At 34.7% G+C, this 16,062-nt stretch overlaps 1 protein-coding gene across 4 annotated transcripts in view; it reads left to right on the top strand.

Annotated features, from left to right (window-relative positions):
• TDRD3 (tudor domain containing 3) overlaps positions 1-16,062 on the top strand; it is a 134,789-nt gene that overhangs the window by 83,329 nt on the left and 35,398 nt on the right. For all 4 annotated transcript variants that reach the window (XM_045566632.1, XM_045566635.1, XM_045566634.1 and 1 more), the window contains 3 exons: positions 90-246; positions 1,529-1,654; positions 13,102-13,952. In XM_045566632.1, coding sequence (XP_045422588.1) covers positions 90-246; positions 1,529-1,654; positions 13,102-13,952 — 1,134 coding nt within the window. The remainder of the gene's footprint in view (positions 1-89; positions 247-1,528; positions 1,655-13,101; positions 13,953-16,062) is intronic.

The raw sequence follows: 16,062 nt of genomic DNA, 5'->3' as shown, positions 1-16,062 counted from the left end.
TTTTAGTTAAAAGACAGTGAATAGTTAAAAACTTATACCTTGCTTTATTTATGGGCTATCAGCATAAGTTTTCTCTCTGTTCCTTACAGGTTGATGAGAAGGCTCTGAAGCACATAACAGAAATGGGCTTCAGTAAGGAAGCATCGAGGCAAGCTCTTATGGATAATGGCAACAACTTAGAAGCAGCATTAAATGTACTTCTTAACAGCAATAAACAGAAACCTGTTATGGGTCCACCTCTGAGAGGTATAATTTATTAAACAATTAAATATTGTTTGCTTTTCAGAGGAACATATGTTATTGACAGAGGTTGGATTTTATTGCTGTGAGGGCTGTAAGTTTATTTAACATATTGTGGTAAATGGAAGGAATGCCAGTTTGGAAACTGTAGAGACATTTGCAGGTTATTCTCAGTTTCATTGTCTTCATCTTTGTATAAACTGGGTTTCATAATGCCCTATTTAATAGGGTTGTTATGAGGAATAGAGAAAATGTGATATAAAGTGACTAGTTCTGATAATTATTTCTAGAATTGTGCCGCTAGTGTAAATGACTTGTAAACTTTTTAAAATTAATAAGAATGTAACTTTTACTTGGTCGTCTTCTTCTTCTTCTTCTCCTCCTCCTCCTCCTCCTCCTCCTCCTCCTCCCCCCTTCCCCTCCTCCTCCCCCCTTCCCCTCCTCCTCCTCCTCCTCCCCCCTTCCCCTTCCCCTCCTCCTCCTCCTCCTCCTCCTCCCCTCCTCCTTCCTCCTCCCTCTCCTCCTCCTCTTCTTCTTCTTCTTTTTTTTTTTTTTTTAAGAAATGGGGTCTATTTTGTAGAGGTGTTGCCAAAGCTTGTCTTGAACTCTTGGGCTCAAGCGATCCTCCTGCCTCAGCCTCTTGAGTAGCTGGGACTACAGGCATGTGCCTTTACATCTGGCTCACGGTTTTTCTTTAATTGAACGGTCAGATGTGTTATGTGATTTTTCAAGTCCTAGTCCCATACTCTTTATAAAAAAAAATCTGTGATTAAGCAAAAATTTTATAAAAATGACTTTTTCCTTAAAAGATTAAAATTGAACAAATCCAAATTTCTGAATAGATCATTTAGAGAATTAAAGGAACTATTTAATATAATCATCCAAAAACTTCTGCTGGGTGCGGTGGCACATCCCTATAGTCCCAGCTACTTGAGAGGTGGCTGAGGTGGGAGGATCACTTGAGCCCAGGAATTAAAGGCTGCAGTGCACAATGATCGGGCCTGTGAATAGCCACTGCACTCCACCCTGGGTGACATAGCAAAATTCTCCTCTCTTTAAAACAAACAAACAAACAAAAAAACAAAAACAAAACTTTTTTGTTATAAAAGGTATAGACTATACAGAAAAATATGAAAAGAAATGAAAAACAAAATCCTACTTTAAATTTTAAAATGCTTGCTGGTTATATTTTAGTGTATTTATTTCCTCCTTTTGTTTTTGTATATGCAATATATATATATATATATATATATATTTTTTTTTTTTTTTCTTGCTTTTAAATCTTAAGGTAGAGGAAAAGGCAGGGGGCGAGTAAGATCTGAAGACGAAGAGGACCTGGGAAATGCAAGGCCATCAGCACCAAGCACACTATTTGATTTCTTGGAATCTAAAATGGGAAATTTGAGTGTGGAAGGTAGGCTAACTTAAAGTAGATTTCTTTTTTCTTTTTCTTTCTTTTTTCATAGATTTCTTTTTAAAAGACAAAACGTTATTTGGAATTGTACAAAAAGGTTTAATAAAGCAACTGATAATATGAACCTGTATTGTGGGTGTCTGTTTATAAATTTATTTATTTTATTTTTATTTTTTTGAGACAGAGTCTCTCTCTGTTGCCCTGGCTAGAGTGCCGTGGTGTCAGCCTAGCTCACAGCAACCTCAAACTCCTGGGCTCAAGCGATCCTCCTGCCTCAGCCTCCTGAGTAGCTGGGACTACAGGCACATGCCACCACGCCTGGCTAATTTTTTTCTATTTGTAGTAGAGATGGGGTCTCACTCTTGCTGAGGCTGGTCTCAAGTCCTGAGCTCAAGCAGTTGTCCTGCCTCAGCCTCTCAGAGTGCTAGGATTACAGGTGTGAGCCACTTTTCCCAGCCTATAAATTTATTAAATTGTGCATTTCCTGTTTGACAAAAGCACAGAAGAAAATGTTGTTATTCTGAAAATATAAATGGCAGCTTATTTTGCCCCCTGTGTGATGATTAATATCACCAAACCATTTTCCCAGACTTTACTCCTATAGAAATGACAGATTTAGCTACATAAACAGATTGTTTTGGAAAATTTATTATTATATAATCTTATATAACTTATTTTGATTGTGAAATTTGTCTATCTCTTCATTCTCCACACATTACATCTTATATAAAAATGTTTATACAGTGAGTGAATATGCTTTCACAGTGTGATATATTTTGTAATATATACTTTAGTGACTAACAAATATTGACAAGAGAAATAAGTATATTAAATATGTAGCTTTTTCTAAGCGTGTAATATGGTAAATATTTTTAAAATAGTAAATTTTTAAAATATGATCTAGAAGGTTAAGGAAATATACTTTCAAATTCAGCTTTCTCTTTCAGATGTATTTTGAATCCAACCAAATAAGCTCAGAGGTAAAATGCTTTTATAACAAATTTGAAATGTCCAGATTTCGTGAAAATGGAAGCCTGTTTGCTAAATTATATAGAAAAGGCAATGTATCATTTGAGAAAACAAATGTTTGCTGTAGACTAGGTTTGTAAGCATGATGTATTAGTTTTCTGTTGCTGTGTAACAAATTACTACAAAGTTAGTGGCTGAAAACAATGCAAATTTATTATCTCATAGTTGAGGCCTCTGCCTAAAGTCTCACATGCTGGTATCAGGATTTGCACTGGGGCTGTGATCTTGCCTGAGGATTGAGTTCCTTTTACAGGCCCACTGGTTGTTAGCAGAATTCAATTAATTATTGTGGATGTAGGACTGAAGTTCTGTTTTTTGCTTGATGTTGGTAAGGGGACTGCTTACAGTTCCTAGAAGCTGCCCTCAGGTGGTTGCCATATGGCCCACCTCATAGGCCATTTACAACATGTTTGCTTCTGCAAAGCCAGCGGGAGAATCTCTGCTGCTGTTTCAAATCTAACTTCTTCCTGACTTATGCTTATTAGTATTTTTGTCCCAACCTCCCTTTATACTGTCCCACTGAGAGCTCCTTTGATTTCCTTTTATCCTCCTGTCCCCCTACATTTGCTTTTGACTCCTATAATGTCTCCTTAATCATAATGAGGTTAAGACAGAAAAGAGTACCTCATTTATGACCTCTGTGCCTATCATGTGTCAGTTCTCACAGGATGAAGTGTTATTAGCATTCCACTTGGAAAAAGGTATCAAATTTAGTTAAGATACATGAAATGAGTACTGCACTCAAAATCTATCAGTGTTAGATTTACTTCTGAGGGTACAGAAATTTATGAACACATCTGTTAATACAGAATATTGTTTTAGTAGAATGTGTTCGATTTATATTACTATTATTAATATGACAGAGTCAGGTAGAATGTGAGAAAAATATGAAAATTATAATAGTATTCCAGACCCTTAATTTTCACAAGGAATATAGCCTGTGATTTTTATAAATTTCCAAATTCAAGAAGTTGGAAATATTTGTACAGGCTCTTAAATTGTATCCAAATTCACAGGTTCTTGTGATAATGCAAACACCAGAAATTATCTGCCCCCCATTTCCACTTATTAATACATTAGAGTTTTCTGACACACTTGATGATCACTGTTCTCAAGGAAGCAATATTTTTATTCTTTCCCAAACATCCTGTATGAGGAGGCCAGGTAATCAACACAGGATATGGGCAGAAGGCTTCGCAGAGGAGATGGCACTTAGCCAATCCAAGGAACAGTACTGGGGGAAGGACAGTCCAAGTAGAGGGAGCTCTGTGTTTACAGGCTTGGAGGCTTCAGAACACCAGTTCCCTGTGCCTGGGAGGGTGAGGTAGAAGCAGGGGTAGGGAGAGAAAGAGAGAGATGAAATTGGTAGGCTGGAGGCAGATCTTGAGGATTTTGTCCTGAGGAGTTTTGGTTTTTATCTGGATGTGATACAAAGCCATGAAAGGGTTTTTGACATGCGAGCAATGAAGTTTATTTTGGTGTTTTAAGAAAATAATTTCTGAGTGCAAGGTAGAAAATGGGGTAAAATGGGATTGAGATTGAAGTCAGACCACAATTGTATGCATTGTGAGGGATTATTCATTTTATAAATGAAGTATTTTATTTAGTATTTGTTTGTAATAGATCTGTGTTAAGTGGTAGGTATACAAAGTGTAATAAAATACCTCATTCAAAAAATTCAGAGAAATAGATTGATTTTGTAGCTCTTGCCCCAAAGAAGCTTACTAGTTTATGAGACAGAACAAACCACAAACTAAAGGGACATAGGAATGCTTATGAAAAAGAATTTCATCATTTACTTAGTATAAACCAAAACAATACTGAATAAAATATAAGGGCTTAGCAGTTTTGAATATAGTAATCAGGTATGATCTGGCATATTTGTAACCTGTAATAACAGTTAGTCTATTTCAAAGTTTTATTGCCAAAATAAGACCAACTAGTTGTTTTGAATGGCTAGAGAATACTTTAATCAGATAGATTTGAAAACACTTCTTGATTTCCTGTTTCATTGTTTCAAATGCCTGCCTAATCAGGAGCTGATTCCTTCAGTGGCAGCTTTTCTGACCTTAAACTCTCTTTGATGATGCAGAAGAGATAGATAATAACACATAAATACAAATAGCTGGACAATAAATTAATAAGTGTACAGATGGAAGATTTTTATGCTTGTAGATGTTTCTTATATCCTCTTGGTTTTATCTTTTTGGGTTCAATGAAGGTAACAGGACTGATGGGAAAACTTGGTGTGTGGTTGCCCTCAGGTAGCTTTTGCAGATATCATCCTGTTACTTTTTCCCTGGTTAACCAACTCACACTACTAAGTGCTGGTATTCTTAGGTAAGCTGGGGTTCATAGTAAAATAAATAAATAAATAAAACAGTTGAGGAAAGTCACTGAATTGTTTTTTCAGCTCATTTTAAGATTTCATGTTTTTTTTTTTAATTGGAGTTAAAGTCCAGAATAAACTTTTACTTTTATAAAATTGAATTTCCACTTTGGTCTTTCCTCAGAATTTGGCCATTGTTCTATAAATCTTATGTTCTTAAGTTAACTCTTCATTGGTGGGAGAAAATGTTGAACATTTTTCTAAGGAAAATATAGAAAGCTTTTCAGGATAGTCTCCATAATGTTTAATGGTTAAATGTCTAATGAAGAGAGTTATGATCTTATAATTTTATTTATGTTCATATCATCAACATCATTATTTGGGTCTGTTACATACCCAAATTTAAAGAAAGGAGTAATTGTGGCCAGGGGCAATGGGTCATGCCTATAATCCCAGCACTTTGCAAGGCAGAGGTAAGAGGATTGCTTGAGGCCAGGAGTTTGAGTCCAGCCTGGGCAACATAGCAAGATCCCATCTCTACAAAAAATAAAAAAAAATTAGCTGGGCATGGCAGCGTGTGCTTGTAGTTCTAGCAACATGGAAGGCTGAGGCAGAAGGATCACTTGAGCCCAGGAGTTTGAGGTTGCAGTGAGCTGTGATTGTGCCACTGCACTCCAGCCTGGACAACAGAACAAGACCCTGTCCCTAAAGGAAAAAAAGAAAAAGTAATTGTGATTCAGTTATGTGTGTATTTAGAATTTTAAAAAATTTTGTTTCTAATGTAGTTCACTAGTCAAACTTTTCCTCTAGGTTTTGTATCAGCATAAACTCTCTGAGGATTTTGTTTAGTTTTAGTACCACTAGAAGTCAAAATTTAGCTGAGTGAGTCTTGGCCTATTATGGACTCATTATGTCATATCAGATTCTGTGTACAGTAATTTGTCAGGCATGTTTTTTAAAAAATACATCCCTTAAGGATGAGATTCTTTCTGAAAAATTTAATGCAAGTTAGTAACACACTTACTTTCCTATCACATTATGTAATTTTCTCTAAAAGAGCAAAAGGTACTATCATTTCTTTGTTCTGATTTTTAAAAATTCCATTAGAAATAATTGCTCATCACATCTACTTTTCTTATAAATTTTCTCTTGGCATTAACTTTCTGATGTTATGTACTTAAATTGAAATCAAACGTAATTCTTTTTGACATTTTTATTAATCTTCTGGAAAAAAAATGAGGTTGGGTTACATTGGTTTTTGTTACCGAAAGAAGGGGATAGGGTGCTGGAGTAGGTAAATACAACTGATTCTACCACTGAACTCACAACTCTGGTATTTACTAGTTGTATGTCTTTGGGCAAGCTACGTAACTGTTAAATCTTAATTTCTTCATCAGGAAATGGGGAAATAATAGCACCTATTATAGGGTTATAGGGATTTGGGGAAGATCAAATTAGATAATGCATATAAAGTGCTAACCACAGTGTTTGGCAAATAGGCCTCCATATATGTGGCAGTTCATGCCATCATCATCATCATCATCAGCAACAGCAGAGGCAACAACATCCTCCACTCATCATCTATCATCTCCACTCCCTCTGCTCTTCTTCATTAGAACCTTTCACTGTTCTTTGCAGAACTTTATCATCTCAAACTCCATATTGCAGTCAGGACCTTTCAAAACACAAATTTTATCCTACCACCACTTGCTTAAAATGCTCCATTGACTCTTCCCATTGGTGGGATAATGTTCAGACTATACTGCATATACTGTTTTTATGGTGTTCCATTACTCTATTTTCTTTGGATTTTGTAAGATTAGTATTTATCTTGGGTAACAGGACTACATAATTTTAAGTGCATATAATATTCAGATATAAATAATATATTTAGATATAAAGATAATATCAGTGGTCGATGGGTAGTTCACACCAAGTTGTAGGTGTTTGTTAGTTGGTAGGAATTATCTTTCTGTTTTGTTTTCTTATAATCAAATTTCAAGTCACTGTACATAGTTTGGCTTGTAAACACACGCTTGAATTTTGAAGACTGAAGAATAAGGACCACATGAAGGAAATGTGATATAATGGTAATAGCCTAATTGGAAAGGCAAAGGAAACTAAGTCAAGAAGAATGAGAGAATATGCCTTTGTTAGGCTATATATTCTTGTGAAGGCTTTCCTCAAGAAAAGGATCACTCTGATCTGTAATGGGATTAGAGAGAGAGAAAAAAGAAAGGATCACCCATGTATTGGCTATTGTGTATGTTTACATCTAATTGTATTAAACAGCATTACTCTGCATTGATTGAAATCGGTGGTAGAATGCCTATTTGGAAGCCAGGGATAAATGCTTCCTATGTGAACAGCAGAAGACAGAAGGAATGGGTAGCTATCTACTCACTACCTGTCACTTTCTCTCTCTTCCTACCCATTCCTATGATCTTCCTGGCCTGTGACTTTTTCTTCTTATAAGGCTGATTCCTTTCTACTATTCCATTCTTTTCTTTAAGTACAGATTTACCCCCAAATTTCTAGATGGTACTTTAAGGTTAACTTGAATTAATTATTTCCAATTCTGTTTGTGGACAACTTATCACCCTTAATAGTGAAGAGTCTATGACAGTAAGTGCCACTTATTGTCAGGTTCATGAACAAGTACACCTTAAGTACTGAACTTGAGAGTAAGTGTTTAGAAACTCCTTTAGCAATTTGACACTGTCTCAACATTTGTTAATGCATTTTATAAGAGCTGATTGGAAATTAAAACAAGAACCAACAGCTACAATAAAAACTGTGGTCTTTCACTGCAGTTAAGTTTGAAATGCTCTGGTTTGTGTTGTTATGATATTGTGGTCCCTGGATTTACAAGCATTCTGACAGCATGGCACCTGAGATTTTCCTTTTGTCAGGGCAGTGAGGCCAGGTGGTTGAAGATGGTAGGCACAATAATAGGTGCAAAGTGAAAATATGCCGCTGTGTTGCCTCCTCTGAGGCAGCCGTGCAGTGAGTCACCCAGGCTTCACGGAGAGGCTGCCTCCAGTCAGCAGTCCTTGTCTTTACGTTTTCCAGCCCAGGCACTGGACCTGTGGGTGCATGAATCTTCAGATGATTCTGGGTGCTAGATGTTGAGCCATCGTCAGGCTGTGCATCTTACCATGGGATGCTCAGTAATTCTGTCTTTCTTTCAGCAGGTATTTAGCAGGTGCCACCTAGTTCCCCAATTCCATAGTAGCTAAGCACAGGAGAAAACAATGCTGAGTAAAACTCGGACCCCACCCTCAACTTGGTTAGTGTGTTATAATATTTAAAGTAGCCTTCATTAAAAGAAAACATGCAATACTGAAATGAATGAGATAACATCTATTCATTGACTTAAAAAGATGCCCAAGATACTGTTAATTTAAAAAGTAGGCTGGGTTCAAACTGTGACTCTCACATGTAATCCCAGCTTTTTGGGAGGCCAAGGTGGGAGGCTTGCTTGAGGCCAGGCGATCAAGGTTGCAGTGAGCTTTGATCATGTCACTGCACTTCAGCCTGGGCAGCAGAGTTAGACCCTGTCTCTAAAAAAATAAAAATAAAAATAAAAAATACATTGCAGGACATGAGATGTAGCATTAGTTTCCTTTGAAAAAAAAAATTAAATGTGCATAGGTATGTAGGTATAAATTATATAAAAAAGAATAACCTCTGAAACTATTGGTAGTGATTGGAGGCAGCAGGTGGAACTTTTGTTCTCTACATTTTTATAATGATAGAATTATGTGTGATTTTTTAACTTTTTAAATATTAGCATTTTTAATGTAGAAAAATTTTAAAGGGTGTAGAGAAGATTATTTGGAGAATGTTTATAGTATATTTTAAGTGTAAAACAGAATTAGAGTATGATTTTGATTTTCTGATGTATCTAAATTTTCTCTATAGTATGGCTTTTATAATATGACAATAAAGAAGTTTTTATTAAAGCATTCTTCCTGCTATCCTTTCAATAAGAAAAAAACAAAAAAACTAAATCAAGGTAAGGATCCTAACTAAAAGTGGGGATGATGATAATGGGAATGTGTAAATAGGGAAGCACCTTGTTTGATTATTGTTTTTTTCTGATGTCATTAAGTTCACTTGCATAATTGTAATACTGTTCTAACTATTTTACATACATTAATTTAGTTTATCCTCTGAGGTACACTCTATTATTAACCCTATCTTAAAGATGAGATCAGAAAACTTAAATATTTTGCCCCAAGTTACAAAACTAGTAAGCGGCAGATCTATCATATAAACCTATGTAGTCCCTCTCCAGAGGTTGTACCCTACGTACTATGCTATTCTAAGTGCCAGTTTGTGAGCTTCTAAATACTGGTCCAATTGTCAATAGGGGTTTTAGTTTTTCTGCATTAATGGAAAGAGATTACTAATTTTAGGTTAGAGTTCTGACAGTCCTAGTATCCAAATTTATTTTTCAGCCCACCAGGGATGGTGAAAGAACTTTTGTAATTTCTGCATCTTATGAGAGAAATGAACAGATGCTGGTGATAAAATTGTAACTAACATGTTGTTGCTTACATTCTGGTTTTTTCCCTCTGGGCGAGCATCTTGGCATAATGGAAAAATCATGGGCTTCAGCTTCAGTTAGATTGCAGTTTAATTCTGGCTTCAACATTTTCTAGTGCAAGCCTATGGTTGAGGCACATTACTTTGTTTCTTCACTTGTAAAATAAGGATGATAATATTGCCCTTTCGGATTGGTTGTGAGGATTACATGAAATAATGTAGGTAAAAGACCTTTAATGTAGAGTCAGGCATATAGGAAGATCTTAATAAATATTCAGTCACTTCTTCAGGTAGGTGTCTTAGAATTAAGTTGAGGATTAGTTGAGGTAGGTAATTTCTACCTCTTTTTTTACTATAAAATGCAGTTATAACTGCTGCTGGATAATGAATATTCTGTGAAAAAATATTTAATATTTTAAGTTGCCTGATTAATTCAGCACATTCTTATATACAGACTCAAATGGTTTGTGACAGTTAATAAATTTATTCTTAATGATTCTGCATTTCAAATCATGATGACATAAAAGATAATTATCTTGTAAATATATATTTTGAAACTCATGATCTGGTATTGTAGGAACATTTTATCTCAAGTCACCCTAAACTTACGTAGCGTTCTTTGATTAGTTTTGTCATATGAGCTTTTATCACCTTGATCTTTTCAGTATTTTCACAGTTTTGTCTATTTTGTAATACATTTTTCTATTTTTGCTAATCTTATTTTTTGCTATTTAATATTAAATGTTACCAATTTCTATTAATGCTTTATTCCCATCTTTTCCCTTTCGGTCATTTAAAAAAAAGGTAATGGATTTTACTCTGTTGCTTGTACAGAAAAATATTGTGGTATATTTATTATTAGAGTGATTATAGACCTGGCCTGTGGTGCTAATTGGTATCTTGTAAGAGCTTGGAATCATGATGCCTTCTCAAAAATTGTGGCAGAGAGCAACTAGATTCTGGCTGGAGAACTGAGGAGCTATCTTTCCAGTTGATTAGTTTATTTAAAGTCCTCTTTCCCATAATTTAGTAATTGAGCATTATCTATTATTTATTCAATAGATTAACTTTTAGTTTCAAAATACTTACTTTACATATGACTTTATTACTTAATCACCTAAGATAAAAGGTATTGGGTTTAAGGAAATCTGAGAATGAGGAAACATTTAAAGACCTCTCTTTCTTGGCTATTATTTCATTTTGGAATGAAACAGATATATAAAAACTATCTTCTTTTAAAAGCACAATTTTTACTTTCTACCTCTGTGAGTTTATTTAATTTATTCTTAATAGAATTTCTTATTTTTAATAATAAGAATTTTTCCTTTGGATTTTATTCTCACTATATTATCTCAGCATAATAATGGAAATGAAGTATGTTCATTATTAGTAAAATTTACTTGTTTTACTCCGTAGTCTAATTACATCATCAATTCAGTAATTGAAGATAATATTTTAAAAGTAAAATGGAATAATTTTTTCCTCTTTATTATCAGGCAGTTTCCTAAGTTTGCTTGTATGTTAAACATAATAAGCTGTACAAAAATTTCTTGTTTTCTTTCTTGGGACAGTACTTTTGAAATAAGAAAGCTGGTGCATGAGAGTGGTTGAGTATATAAATGAAGTTGTTAGATGTTAGTAAGAACAATAATAGAAAAGTCCAGAAATTCTTTAAGTAGATTGGATCTAGAAATAAATGAAGAAATTTGATATTTTCCTATTAACATAACTGCAGTATAGTTCCACAGACTGAGCACTCCTTAATTCTAAATTGTAAATTAGAAATTTTTTCATTTTTTCCTTTAGATGGATTGAAGTCAAATTCTCCCACACGGATGCCAAGCCTAGTTGAATTTTTATTCTGTATACATGGTTATCCAGCCTCCATCTGTAGTCTGGGATACTTAGTCACTCTCATGATGACCTAAATTTTTTGTACCTCCTGACTGTCACATATCGGTGGTCCTAACTGAAATAATTTAAGAAAAATTGATCCCTAAACAGCTAATATTGACCACAGTTAAAATAAGACATTAGTGTTATGTTTATAAGGCAGATATTCTTGGGAAGAAAGTGATTTTTTTAAAAGATGTCTCTTTAAATGGTCTTAGCTAATGTTTGAAGTCTTGCATATTTGAAAAATCTTTATTCTTTGTCAGAATTAATGAGTGTTTGATATAGAATTCTACTTAGGAAATAGTTTTCCCTTTTGAAAATATTTAAAGCCTGTTAGATTGGCTTCTGTCTTCCAGTGGTTCTGTTGAGAAGTTGTTTTTTTTGTTTTTTGGGGGGTACCATTTTGAATCTTGCTCTTTAGTCTGTGACCTGTTTTGTTACTCAGGAACCTTTACAGATCTCTCTTTCTTCCTGTTGTTTTAAACAATTTACATAATATCTTTTTGCCTCCAGTGACTTGGAAATGCGTGGGGACAGTTTTGGTAGTCAAAGTGACTGGAGTTGCTGGGGGAAGGTACTTTTGGCATGTAGTGTCTAGAGGTCAATAAGATTAATTTTCTTGCAATGCAGGGAACCCAGTCTCATCCAAAATGTCAATCATGCCTCTCTTTGGAACTGTTGTGACCCTGGGGAAATAAAAGAATAATTATGACCTGCATGTTGATTATGGTATATGACAAGAGAAACAAGACATGTACACCAAAGACTAATCAATATGTTTGGTATAATAATGTTATAGACATGCTATTTCAAATAATGAGGGAGGAAAGTATAAATGATATGGTACAAATTTAAATAGAATAAAAATCACTATGTAAAATACAGCCTTTAAAATTATTTTAAATATATGTTTACCATGTTACTGCTTTTGCTTTCAAGTTGGACATTATATGCACTATTATACCTAATAATGTCGTTGACACTTTTTTCTATGTTTCCATTTTTGACACTTATTTTCTGTATTTCCAAGTAGTACCTACTCTTACTTAATTACTTTGATGGATCAAGAAAATTATTGACCCTTTTCTATAGTAGGATATCTATTTGTAATATAAACATTTAACAATTCCAGATCCAGGAAGATTTGAGAAGGAACATTTTTGCAAAGGCTAGAACGTGACTGATAATAATAGCTGTACGTTTCTAAATTAGAATGGCATTCAGAAAGGAGAAAGTGTTGTACTTGTGCAGTTTCATAGCAGTTTCTGAGTTAGCAATTTGCAATTCTATTTCATTAATGTTTTGGGAAATGAATTACCAGAATAGCATATATACATAGCCATATTTAAGAATGCAAACATTCAGGGACAAAGACAAATGGATTTTGATTGTCCACAATTTTTTCATGATTCATATTATGGTTTACTAGTATGGCTAATTAGAAAAGTATACATTAGAAATATAAGACTCTAAGGAAGCACAGAGGGATTAAGATAATGAGATGGGAAGATGGGGGAAGATTTTAAAATAGTAGTTCAATAATTTTGTATTAATAGAATAATTTTTAAGCATTTTAAAATAATGAAATATTAATGCAGAGTCTTCATTTTAATTGTGTGTATAATATACTTTTACCTTTCAGAACCTAAGTCACAGCCACAGCAGCTTCATCAGGGACAACATAGATTGTCAAATACTGATCAAAATGGAGTAAAAGAAAATAATCAACCAAGACATCTTCCTAGAAATGATAGCAGGCAGCCAAGAAATGAAAAACCTCCTCGTTTTCAAAGAGACTCCCAACATTCAAAGTCAATTTTAGAGGGCAGCGGATTACCTAGAAATAGAGGTTCTGAGAGACTGAATACTTGTTCAGGATCTGATGTATGGGCTGAAGAGAGAGTCAAGTGTGATAGACCATATTCTAGATATGACCGAACTAAAGATACTTCTTACCCATTAGGTTCTCAGCACAATGATGGTGCTTTTAGAAAAAGAGATAACTCTATGCAAAGCAGATCAGGAAAAGGTCCATCCTATGCAGAGGCAAAAGAAAATCCACTTCCTCAAGAATCCATAGATTATAATAATCAAAAACGTGGAAAAAGAGAAAACCAAACAGCTAATCCTGAGCATTTTTATGATAGGAAATCACGAACATTAAGTAATGAAGCTTTCAGTGGTATAAAAATTGAAAAACATTTTAATGTAAATACCAATTGCCTGAATCCCGTTCGAAGTAATAGCTTCATTGGTGTTCCAAATGGAGAGACAGAAATGCCTCTGAGAGGAAAACGAGTAGGACCTATTAAGCCAGCAGGACCCCTCACAGCTATACCCTATGATGATAAAATATTTTACAATAGTGGGCCCAAAAGAAGATCTGGGCCAATTAAGCCAGAAAAAGTACTAGAATCATCTATTCCTATGGAGTATGCAAAAATGTGGAAGCCTGGAGATGAATGTTTTGCACTTTATTGGGAAGACAACAAGGTATGGATACTTTAAAGATATTTTGTACTAATATTAATAAATGTAATATTCTAATAGGACTTTTATAGAAAACCATTACTTTGGGACTATGAGTTTTGTTTTACAGTTGTACCTTTGAACATATTTATAGATACAAATTTTATATAAGTTTAGATGGATGTAAGTTTTATATAATTTATAAAAGAGAAGATAGACAAAATATTTAATATATTTTATGGATGCTTAGGGAAAATCTGTCCCATAAGATTTGCCTTGGTTAGGTTTGGTTTTAGCTTACATATCAGAAAAGTATTGTAAAAGTGATTAAGTGAAGTTGAACTTTATTTCACTTATCAGCTGAATTACAAATGTTTGATTTTCTTTCTAGTAAAATTATACTGATTTTCAAGGAAGAAAATCAGCTGAATGGCACAAAATGAAATTCTGCAGGTCTTTATTTAAAGAAAATATACGCATTCAGCCTACTTTTTAACAATAATTAAGAGAACATAAGTTAATTACTTACCTTATAATAAATAATTTAATAATTATTAAGCCAATAATTTAAACATTATATGCTGGCTAAAAGGAAAAGAGGAAAATTGTAGGGGAAAGGCAGAAGGAAAACCAGAAGATGAGGGCAAAAAAAGAATATAGAGGATCAAATAAGAGCCTGGCTGAAAGGCAGAAGACCAGCACAGTAACAGCAGGAAGGGGAAAAGGACAGAGGGACCCTCAGAGAGAAGGGCCTTTGCCCACGTGTTTCCCTCTGCCCGACATGTTCTTCTACTAGCTACTCTTTTCATCCTTGAGGGTTTGACTCAAGCATTAACCCTTAGAAGAAGCCTCCTTTGACCTGTTACATCCTTCTACCTACATTATTCACTTTCTCAATCAGTGCCTTGTTCACTTTTTAAATCTTATCATAATTTGTAAATATGTTTGGTTTTGGTTCCTGGATTGGTATCTCTTTCCCTTCTTGTGATATTAAGTTCCTAGATGACTGGACTATGTCTGTCTAGTTTTCTTCTGTAGTCCTGCTTCTCCCACAGTGTAGGGATTTCAAAATTATTTGTTGACTCTGTTAATTAGTTAATTCTGGAGGGGACATTTATATATGAAAAAGGTAGAGGAGTGAGGGAACTGGAAATATTAGCAAGGCAATAAAAACAGATATAAGGGGGTTAGAGTGAAGGATATGAAGGGTAGATGTGAGAATCAGGTCAAAGAGGACAAATATTTGAAATAAACATTTCATAGGTAGAGTAGTTTCAGTTGATAAGGTAAGGATGTGTCCATGCGAGTGTGTGGCTAAAGGGAATGGTGAAAGTAAAGGTAACTGAAGATTTCAAGGAACTGAAATTCAGACTAGGGAATTTGGACAGATCCTTTATGAGGTTGCTGTAGGACTTGGAATCAGGACCCAGGCCCTGTTGTGTTCAGTGAATGATGAAGTATAAGCAGGACATTAGATGTTGCCTGATAATAGAACAAGGAGGAGTACAGGGTTATACAGCTGGATGGCATGGACATTTAAGATTTTTGTATGAATGTGGGATAATATTTGTGTAGAAGTGGCATCTGTAGCTGTCAATGCTCGAAGGAGAAGAGGAGACAGCACTATGTATCTTTTTTTCCAGAAAAGCAAAAGCCTTCCCAGGAATACCAGCAGACTTTTATTTAAATCTCATTGGTTGGAACTATATCACATGGCTACTCTCTGGCTATCAGGGAGGCTTAGAAAGCAAAGGCAGGTGCTTTTCACTATCGAGACTCTTAATCTCACAACTCATACCACTTACTTTCCAGAATTCAGGAATTATTTGATTTGAGTAGTGAGGGATTCATTATATTTAACTATCCCTCTGTCATTGTAGAGGAAAGAAAAATTGAAGTAGTTAGAAATCAGTGTTTACCGAGCCAACAGTGTCTACCATAGAGGGAATGGCCACTATTTCAGATGCTTCTGTGAAAGGTTAAGAATGAGGATGAAAAAGTGTTTTCTGTATTGGACAATATGGGGTTGTTGGTGGCCTTAACATGAGCAGAAGTAAGAGATTGGAGTTCAAATTCAATAATGTTTGAAAGGCTTGGTAAACAACTGAGGCTTTCTATTGAAATCCCACAGGGA

This window comes from Lemur catta, chromosome 13, assembly GCF_020740605.2.
Source record: "Lemur catta isolate mLemCat1 chromosome 13, mLemCat1.pri, whole genome shotgun sequence".
Taxonomy (NCBI): domain Eukaryota; kingdom Metazoa; phylum Chordata; class Mammalia; order Primates; family Lemuridae; genus Lemur; species Lemur catta.
Note: the sequence above shows the minus strand (reverse complement) of the source record. Positions and strands in the feature narration are given on the sequence as shown.